This window comes from Thrips palmi, unplaced genomic scaffold, assembly GCF_012932325.1.
Source record: "Thrips palmi isolate BJ-2018 unplaced genomic scaffold, TpBJ-2018v1 HiC_scaffold_6, whole genome shotgun sequence".
In the NCBI taxonomy this organism is placed as follows: domain Eukaryota; kingdom Metazoa; phylum Arthropoda; class Insecta; order Thysanoptera; family Thripidae; genus Thrips; species Thrips palmi.
This window is the reverse complement of record NW_023144633.1, coordinates 7,948,039-7,958,716: the sequence shown is the minus strand read 5'-3', so window position 1 is coordinate 7,958,716 and position 10,678 is coordinate 7,948,039. Positions and strand designations below refer to the sequence as shown.

The following is a 10,678-nucleotide window of genomic DNA, read 5'->3' as shown; positions in this document are numbered from 1 at the left end:
CTCCAGAGGCGGCCCGCGTCCTGCAGCTCCCCAAAGTCCTCCACTTGTCTCCTGGAAGTCCTTGCCGTGTCCCCGCCGCCCGCAACCCCCCCGGGCCCCCTCGGAGCGCCGTAAGGCCGCGAAGCTCCCCCTGCTGGCCTCCACCCTTCCCTTGGTGTCCTGCAGGGCCTGCCCCAACCCGCCGCCCCGCCGTCGCGCGCTCTGCTCGCTGCAGCTGCGGGCCGCCTGCTCCGAGCGCAGCTTGCGGAGGGAGCAGAGGGTGTGCTCCAAGTCCCCACACTCGTCAGTGGCAGCCTTCTTACACTTTCGGCACCAGAGCCTGCGCAAAGCACGACACACAATAGTCCACTGATTTACAATCCGCACGGCTCAGGAGGGGATGCAGGTCAAGGGATTACTGTATGGCGTCCTCTTGGCTGCGCCCACACTGAGGATAAAACAGCTTTCAACAAAGCCTAATTTTGGGCAAAGTATACTAAACAACTGGAATTTGCGTGAAGCATTTCATCCACCAAATTTCGGCGATCCTCGCCCAAATTCTGGCGAGAAACGGTATAGCTATCTCTACCACTAGGCAGTGCAGTCAAATTTTGAGTGAGGAAGCCTACGTTATTCAGGTGAAAAATGATTCTCACCCTCAATTAAGTTGAGAATACCTTTCCCATAATTATAGTCCTGATTGTTGCGTATTGTTGTAAATAAACATCGAAAAACGGTTCAGGATCACATAATTTTTTTTTAAATTACGGGGCAAACCAGGGCCAATCAGCAGAGCCCAAAATGGACCATCGACGATTTGGCCCATTTTTGGCTCAAATGTTACCTACCCATAGGTAAACTTCGGGGTAAAATTTCAGCCACCTAGGTGTCTTTTCATAGGAGTTATGGGCAATCTTAGTTTTTGACTTTTTTTTTAAGTGGTTTTTGCCCAAAATTGCTACTTTTTCCAAAAATCCCTCTAAATCTACAGTTTTCCCCCTAGTTGGCTAAAAACTCGTACTCCAACGTAAAATTGCATGAGGAATTCGATTTCAGGGCCCAAACGGCCCCCTGGGCAGTCTATCATAGAGAAAAACCCCAAATTTTGACGAAAAATCATTTTTTTTAAGGTTTTACGTCGGTGCGTTTTAAAGCTACACCCGAACCCAAAACTTGGTCAACTAAATGCGGGAAATCGTACCTCATACAACCCCTAAAATAGCACGGCTCGACTTTTGGGGTGGTATGGGTATGGTTTGGGCGCTGCAGCCTTGGGAACTTTAAATTATGAAAAAAAAGAAAATTCCCCTTACGGCGAGGTCAACCCTCCTGCATTGGCGTTTCGGGTTCAACTGAGGCCCCGCGGTAAGATTTAAGTTAAAAGGTCCTTCTTACCCCTCACTACCATCACTGACCCTCTGAGAAGCGCACTGAGGTCACTTTTGGGTCCATGGCTGCAGCCAAAGTGACAGAATGGACGAAACGCCTGAAGGGTAGGCAACTTATCCTACGCGCCTGAAGGAATTATCCTACGCATGAGGGGGCTGTTCTGGTCTAATAAAACATGTAGTCTAATATCTGCCCCTTTCATTTTGAAGAGGATAATGATCAAAATTTTTGAAAAATTTTGGCAGGGGGAAAAATACTAAGCTAGGAACAAAACTTGGCTCATTATACATTGAGCAAATATCGAAAATCGCTGATCATTACACTAAACTAAAAACACAACTTTGTTTAACCCAGGGGAAAAAAGTCCAGACGACCATCCGGGAACACCGTTCCCGGACAAATCCGATTTTCCGATTTCGCCTCACAGAATGGTCACGATCATGAGACACTTTTTTTGGAACCGCCTCTACGAAAGACGCAAGTTACTTTTTGAACGGACCTCGTACGATGAATTTGGTACGGGAACATGATTCCTGGATGGTCGTCAGAGACATGTCCAGCCCGGGGAACACCGTTCCCGTACGTAAAAGCGGCCCAGCAAGCCAAATGAGGGTATTTTCGGAATCAGCGGATCGAGCCCGGGCCATTCGCACACTTTTCGAATTGGTTTGAGCTGTTAAAACCAACTCGATTTTGACACGGCCGATTCTGCTGCACGTCAAAAAGGCCGTGTGGAAATCGGGTTGGTTTTTACAGCTCAAAACAGGTCAAAAAGGGGCGAATGGCCGGGGGTCCGTCCGCTGATTCCGAAAATACCCTCATTTAGCTTGGTGGGCCGCTTTTACGTACGGAAACGGTGTTCCCGAATGGACATGTTTTGAGGACCGCCCGGGTACACGGTTCCCGGACTCAAAAACGGCCATACAAGCTTCAAACTGAGACTTTTTGCTTTTTTCTTCCTTATTTTCGGAAAATAAAATGATTTTGGCACTCATTTTGACTGGGAACCGTTTTCCCCGTACTGGTTCCCGCATCTAATGCGTTGGCGTCCACACGGGAACCCCGTACCCGCGTGAATGGGCATGGCCCTCGCGACCGCCCGGGGCACGGGGTTCCCAGTTTTTTTTTTTCAGCTGGTTGGTTTTGATATTCCATGATTCGTGTTTATATCAAGTCGCGAGGTCTGAGAGATGCATGGTTTGGTCAAACCAGACTCCGGTCCTGAGCGGAAGTTTCCCCAAAAACGAGTCCGGTCGTGAACGTGTTAAACAAAATTGTGTTCTTAGTTTGGGGTAATGATCAGCAATTCACGATATTAGCTCAATGTTTAAAGAGCCAAGTTTTGTTCCTAGCTTAGTATTTTATCTAACTGCCAAATTTGTCAAAATTTTGATCATTATCCTCTTCAAAAGAAAGAAGCAGATATTAGACTACATGTTTTTTTAGACCAGAACAGCCCCCCTCATGCGTAGGATAATTTCCCTTTAGGCGCGTAGGATAAGTTGCCCACCCTTCAGGCGTTTCGTCAATTCTGTCATTTTGGCTGCAGCCATGGACCCAAAAGTGACCTCAGTGCGCTTCTCAGAGGGTCAGTGATGGTAGTGAGGGGTAAAAAGGACCTTTCTAACTTAAATCTTACCGCGGGGCCTCAGTTGAACCCGAAACAGCCAATGCAGGAGGGTTGACCTCGCCGTAAGGTGGAATTTGCTTGTTTTTCATAATTTAAAAGTTCCCCGGCTGCAGCGCCCAAAACCCTACCCATACCACCCAAATGTCGAGCCGTGCTATTTTAGGTGGTGTATGAGGTACGATTTCCCCATTGAGTTGACCAAGTTTGGATTCGGGTGTAGCTTTAAAACGCACCGACGTAAAACCTTAAAAAAAGTGATTTTTCGTCAAAATTGGCGTTTTTCTCTATGATAGACTGCCCAGGGGTCCGTTTGGGCCCTGAAATCGAATTCCTCATGCAATTTTACGTTGGAGTACGAGTTTTTAGCCAACTAGGGGCAAAACTGTAGACTTGAGAGGGATTTTTGGAAAATGTAGCAATTTGGTCAAAAACCACTTAAGAAAAAAAGTCAAAAACTAAGATTGCCCATAACTCCTATGAAACGACACCTAGGTGGCTGAAATTTTACCCCGAAGTTTACCTATGGGTAGGTAACATTTGAGCCAAAAATGGGCCAAATCGTCGATGGTCCATTTTGGGCTCTGCTGATTGGCCCTGGTTTGCCCCTTACCCATTGTAAAAACTTACTAGAAGCTAGAACCGAGACTAGAACTTGATCAAGAAAAGTGATTTTAAGATCGAAAAAACACTGATCGTTCCATTTGTTAGTAGTTTACTCACTTGTTGGTTGAAATCGAAGTTGAGCTGGGCGACTTGGGGCGATGCTTGTTCTCGACCAAATTGAGGATAGCGTAGTTGTCCGGCAGAGATGTTACAGGCCCCGAGAATTCCTTAGGGAGGGAGCAATTCGGTAAGAAAAACGGGATGCGGCCATTTCGCACGGAAGCGCGGCCGGTGCAAGCGCTTGTTCACTTTACATCGCACTGGCACCTACCTTCCGACAGGTCGGGCACACATGGTTCTTCAAATCCTCCAAACAGTGCTGGCACACAGTGTGGCCACACGGGATGATGCACTTCGGCCGCCTCAGGGTCGAGTCAAAATCCTCCATACAGATGTGGCACTCCATTGCTCTAAACAACACACAAACACGCACACACTTCATTAGTGAAATTGCGGCAATCGGTGCCACGGACTCGTTTGGAGCTTCTGCAGGACCTCCGTTGCAATGAGTTCCAGTGGCAAGACAAATATGGGTATTTTAACCCGAGTGGAACCGGAAATGGCTCTACGCGCCGGAAGTGCGCATAAAGCCGAAATGTCGAGAAAACCACTACGCCCCATCAATTTCTGTGACGGCTTGCCGAAGGCCAACATACTAAAAGTTTATGTAGATTTTTGTACGTGCCACTTGCACGATATTGTGCATGCGGGGAATTTGAATAATATTATGCGTGAAAATGCATAAAATTGAGCGAATTTCTGCACAATTTTATGCAAAACGTCACGCAGGTTTAAAATCGTGCATCACGACGTACAAAATTCTCCATAAACATTTAATTTGAAGGTACTGTCGTAACTGGTGCAGCATCGCGAGGCCTGTTACGACAAGACACGGTCTGGCGTACACATACTTTGTGTTCAATTTTGGACAAGACACCGCTGGGAGATATTCAGCCTGAAAACTTTGAGTGAGCGGGATAGAAATGAGAAAGTTGTTACTTGGACGGTAAAGCTTCGACATGCCATAACCAAATGTGATGTGAAAATAACAATTGATATGACGAGTTCTAATATGCAAAGTCTTGCCCAGCTGTCCCATTTTACCCGGGGTCCAAAAACTATTCCAACTGACCACTTCTAATTTTCTTTCTTCAGGCGCGAATGATGCTCTTCCGCCAGCAATGGACAGACACAAGATGCACGAGACTTCCAGACGCGACGCGAACTGCCCAACCTGGAGACTTCAGATATGAGAATCGCACTTCGCCAATTTATCTTGCAGGCACGAAACCCTATCGAATACAAGTCTTTTATCGCGCAGAGCGGCGGGTGAGGCTCGCCACGGCATGGAACACGCACAGTCGTCCTGCTCGGCCCATCCCGTTAACAGTGGTCAGCCTAGTGTTACGAAGTTGTGATGAGGGAGGGGTATGGGGAGTCAAAAATGAGCCCAGACCCAGGACAGTTACGGGTAACGGGCACCTCGGGGAGTACATGGGGCACCGGGGCGGGGAAAGCAGTTCGGGGACGAAACACATCAAGTCAGTGTCATTGACTACTGATGGCTGGCCGTTCAAAGCCCATGAAGGGTACTTTTCCCTAACTGGTCACTCTGTTTCTAACGAAGGATTCTTCAAAAACCTCACCCTCGAGTGCTGCTATTTTTCAGGTGAGCACAGCAGTGAAGCAGCTTACATCAAGGTTGAGGACATGTGTCAATCATGGGGCACTGAGTGAAGAATGTGTGAAATGTGCTGAATGTGACAGATCGTTACAAGAATGTGCAGAATGTAAAAGAATTTTGTAGGAATGGAAGAGAATGTGTGCGAATGAGTTTGAATGGGCGTGCATGTGTAAGTCATGCACGTTTGACGGTAGAGCGGGAATGTTAGTGAATGTGACCGAATGGGTGAGAATGTTGGGCGTTGTGAAAGAATGTGGCTATTGTATGGGCGAGTGTGGGGAATGTGTTGGGAATGTCCAATGTGAAGGAATGCACTGAGAGAAAAGTTTTGTTGCCAGAATCGAACGTTCGGTAGCCACGACTAAACCTGTTCGGTAACTTTTGAAGTAATCAAACAGTTCGGTTCCCAGTACCGAAGTTGTTTTTTGATGCTGCCTGATGCTCATTAACAAACCAGAATGGGCCTCCGATGACCCTAGTTAGTAGCTGGGTAAAAAACAAGTTTATTTCTTACTACCGAACAATGTTTGATCGGTTGATCGAAAGCATTGATCATTTTAACAGCGTCGGGCAAAATTGTCTCTGCCCGCGGATCCGTCTTTCCCGCCGGTATTCAATACCCACAGTCCATTCCCTCGCCAATCAAATGATTTGTGCGCGGGAAAACTGGTTACCGCTGGTTACGCATCGCCGGGAGTCGAACCCCCGCCGAACCCGTCTCACTATCCAGCCTCCAGGCACGGAACCAACTGAGCCACCGTGACAACTGAGAGGGGGCGGGATGTCGTAGCCTCTAGACTGACAGCCCGACAGCAGTGACGTCATTCGTCATGTTGCCAAATTCATCATAAGTTCTGTCGAGTGTTGTGTCATTCTATCGATACACCAACCTAAGTCCAAAACAGTTTAGTAGCCACGACTGAACTGGCAGCAATCGAACCACTTTCATTGTGTACATCATTTTGATTTTGATTGGATAGATCAAAGTTGTTCGTTTGTGCAGACAAAACACGATTTTTATTAGATACAAAAGGGGTTAGTGTTCACGACGAAACTCTTTCTACCTGGTTACCAAAACGTTTATTACCTGCCACAAAGCCTTATCAATCGAACAAAGTTCAGTACCGGCAGCAAAACATTTTTCTCAGTGTGTATGGGGAATGTCTTGAATGTAAAGGAATGTGTGGGGAACGTCTAGAATGTGAAGGAATGTGAATGAGTTTTGTAGGAATGTGTGAGATTGTGTATGAACTAGTACTGGCAGTGGGTAAAAAATGTGCCAGAATGTGAAGTGATTGTACGAGAATGTTGAGAGAATGTGTGTGAACTTCAGTAACGAAGACCCTTGCTCTCAGAAGACCCCAGAATTAAAGTGGAGCTACCCAGACGCTGCACTGAGAGAAAAGTTTTGTTGCCAGAATCGAACGTTCGGTAGCCACGACTAAACCTGTTTGGTAACTTTTGAAGTAATCAAACAGTTCGGTTCCCAGTACCGAAGTTGTTTTTTGATGCTGCTTGATGCTCATTAACAAACCAGAATGGGCCTCCGATGACCCTAGTTATTAGCTGGGTAAAAAACAAGTTCATGGGGCGTTCCACGTCAAACCATCATGGTCCAAAACGTACTTGCTCAGATCCGGCCCCCAATTTTTTATATGGTAGTGTACCACCCAAAGACCACTCTCATAAATTTTTTTGAAAAAAAATTCAGGACTTTAGCCGCAGTGATTTTTTGAAACTTCAAAAAAAAAATTATAAATTTTTTTTTCAGTTTTTTTAAAATTGTGTATCTAGGTGCTCAAATGGGTTGAAAACAGTAAAGGGCAACATAAAATAGTGAAAAAAAAAAATTGGGACCCCCAGCCCTTACCAGAAACAAAGTTTACGATAAAAAAAAACACGGTTTCTTGAATTCCCAAAATACGCCGTCTCACTTGATCCAGGAAGCGGAAGAAGGGGATAACTCAATTTTGGCCATTTTCCAGGAGAAACCAAAAACTGTTAGCAGGGTAAACTAAAACAAAACAAATGAATGTTGCAAATGTTAATAATTTCAAAAAGCATTAGTAAAATTTTGGAAAAAAAATCGAAAGTGTAAGGTCACTCCGTAGAGGATTTCTGCGACTTATCACTTTCCGTTGAAATGGAAAACAGAGTCAGCTCACCTTATATTTCCTAAACAAAGAGGAATGTGGAGACAAGTCAAGTGGAACAGTAGTCTGCATAAAGTGTATGTTACTCTGGTGTATTTTTTGGACTTAGCTCTTTTTTCCAAATTGAAATTTAAAATTAAGGGGGGTTTAAGTTGAGTTGATTCTTTTTATACTAGATTCATAAAAATACAAGTTGAGTTATATCCTTTTGCCAATTTGTCAAACGGACTCGTGTGGACTTCCGTTGAGTTATCTCCATTTTCCAATGAAATTTAGACCGTAAAAGGGGTTAAGTTGAGTTATACCCTTTTTCCATGTGGATTTTCTCCTAAACTGCTTGGAATTCAGTCAAATAATTTGGTGTAATGATGGAAACCATTCTAAGGCACAATAATAAAATAAAAACTCAATTTGGGGAGAAGTCAAGTTATTCCCTTCTTCCGCTTCCTGGATCAATTAAAAAAAACTTATTGCCGTGTAATTCCAAAACTCTTGTAATGCTGACCTTCACCTCTCTCACATCTTCCATGGTCTTAAGACAGACAATTGAATAGTATTTCAATGCACAGTGCCTCAGCGGAACCAATATAGGTCCCATTTTGACAATTTTGGGGGAAAAAGCTTCGATAACCTTCGATAACTTTTTGAGTTTTTTGACAATATCTCTGGTGTTTATGGATTGCCGTCCCTAATTTTTTAGTGACAGTTAGAGTACCTCATTGGGGTCCTTTGATGTCAATATGGTCCAAAAGTGAGACGGCGTATTTTGGGAATTCAAGAAACCGTGTTTTTTTTTATCGTAAACTTTGTTTCTGGTAAGGGCTGGGGGTCCCAATTTTTTTTTTCACTATTTTATGTTGCCCTTTACTGTTTTCAACCCATTTGAGCACCTAGATACACAATTTAAAAAAAACTGAAAAAAAATTTATAATTTTTTTTTTTGAAGTTTAAAAAATCACTGCGGCTAAAGTTCTGAATTTTTTTTCAAAAAAATTTATGAGAGTGGTCTTTGGGTGGTACACTACCATATAAAAAATTGGGGGCCGGATCTGAGCAAGTACGTTTTGGACCATGATGGTTTGACGTGGAACGCCCCTCATTTCTGACTACCGAACAATGTTTGATCGGTTGATCGACTGCATTGATCATTTTAACAGCGTCGGGCAAAATTGTCTCTGCCCGCGGATCCGTCTTTCCCGCCGGTATTCAATACCCACAGTCCATTCCGTCGCCAATCAAATGGTTTGTGCGCGGGAAAACTGGTGACGCATCGCCGGGAGTCGAACCCCCGCCGAACCCGTCTCACTATCCAGCCTCCAGGCACGGAACCAACTGAGCCACCGAGACAACTGAGAAGGGACGGGATGTCGTAGCCTCTAGACTGACAGCCCGACAGCAGTGACGTCATTCGTCATGTTGCCAAATTCATCAGAAGTTCTGTCGAGTGTTTGTGTTATTCTATCTATACACCAACCTAAGTCCAAAACAGTTTAGTAGCCACGACTGAACTGGCGGCAATCGAACCACTTTCATAGTGTACATCATTTTGAATTTGATTGGATGGATCAAAGTTGTTCGTTTGTGCAGACAAAACACGATTTTTATCGGGTACAAAAGGGGTTAGTGTTCACGACGAAACTCTTTCTACCTGGTTACCAAAACGTTTATTACCTGCCACAAAGCCTTATCAATCGAACTAAGTTCAGTACCGGCAGCAAAACATTTTTTCTCAGTGTGTGCATTGCACTCCAAATGTTCTACAACGAAGATTCTCCATATTATTGTGAAAATGTTCCATATTATGGTGGTGCAGCTGACTTCGTGACATGCCATTCAGAATTCACTGTACCTTACAGATATTTTGACGAATTTCGTTGGTATTATGGAGACACTGAGAATGAATGGGTCACCACCATCACCCTTTAAATGGGTGATGCAACTTCGTTGCCCAATTTTGGGTGACGAAAAATTCATCACCCGAAATTTGGTAACAGGCGTTTGGTCGCCCAAATTTGGGTAACGCCGTCGACGACGCCGTGAGGTCCCCGATAGACGTCCCCGGGGCCACCACGATGACCGGAGGCCTCAGCGCCACATTGGGTCATCGTGGTGGCCCCGGGAAAGCGTCATCGGGGACCTCAGGGCGTCGCCGACGACGCACAGTGCGGCCGATCCCGAAAAACGCGGACATAAACGACTTTTTCAATTTTGAGCTACAATTATTTCTATAGTGGGATTCGAAACTAGGATGATTCTTGCGTCTAAAAACAGTTTACTCATATTTTTGCACACCCGAGAACGTCTTCTGTAGCCCTTCAAAGGTACGTGTTTTGGCGCCAACGAAAGGGGCAACATAACCTATACATGTTTCCAAAGCTTTTATCAAGTTCCTTGAGCCACCGAAGCAGGCCGCGCAAAGGCCCCAGGTACAGCTCGATCCCTCGTCTTTCACGAGCAATAAGGAACTTTACCAATATTTGCAAAATAAGTATTCTAAATTAACTTTTTCCTGGGAGCCCGCGCGTCTTCAAATTCATATAGTTTCGATTGAGATATAAAATGATTCCCGGGGATTCCCGTCGTTTGGCGCACATCAAATTAAAGCTTGATACTTCCTTGATCGATTCCAACAAAGATTGGGCCCAGCACGCCCCAGCCGCAGCTGTGCTGAGCAAGTATGTTCCTTGATTTCTGCACTTGTCGCCATATTTCCACCTTAGTGGACGGGCCGGTATCGATACAACAATCACAGCAGGGACAGTCAAATTGAGTCTCCTCAAGTTTGGAAGGTCGGTGAATCCATCCGTGACCGCATTTTTGACAAAACAGGGGCGGAACCAGGAACAAAAAGGGGGTAAATTTTGAAATTTGACCAAATTGTTTAAAATTTTGTATTGGGGAGTTTTAAGGGTGTCTTAATCCATTTTTGGCAATTTTGTTGACCTATCAAGTAAAATGGAACTTTCCCCCCTTTTAACTCCCTGATCCGCCCCTGCTATATCAAAATTAAGTTTTGAAATGGATTTAGAGACCCTAAAAACCCTTGGGTGCAAAATTTCAGTCTGTTTGGAATACTTTTAAAATTTACCCCCTTTCATATTTCTGGTTCCGCCCCTGCTGTATCAAAATTGAGGTAAGAAATAGAAACAGAGACCCCGCAAACGTATCTGAGCGAAAACT

At 44.9% G+C, this 10,678-nt stretch overlaps 1 protein-coding gene across 1 annotated transcript in view; it reads right to left on the bottom strand.

Annotated features, from left to right (window-relative positions):
- LOC117652027 (E3 ubiquitin-protein ligase TRIM32-like) overlaps positions 1-4,689 on the bottom strand; it is a 6,057-nt gene extending 1,368 nt beyond the window's left edge. The window contains exons 1-4 of the mRNA XM_034396659.1: positions 4,573-4,689; positions 3,933-4,071; positions 3,719-3,828; positions 179-319 (exon numbers count right to left, since the gene is read on the bottom strand). Coding sequence (XP_034252550.1) covers positions 179-319; positions 3,719-3,828; positions 3,933-4,071; positions 4,573-4,682 — 500 coding nt within the window. The 5' untranslated portion in view covers positions 4,683-4,689. The remainder of the gene's footprint in view (positions 1-178; positions 320-3,718; positions 3,829-3,932; positions 4,072-4,572) is intronic.
- Between the last annotated feature and the right edge of the window lie 5,989 nt (positions 4,690-10,678).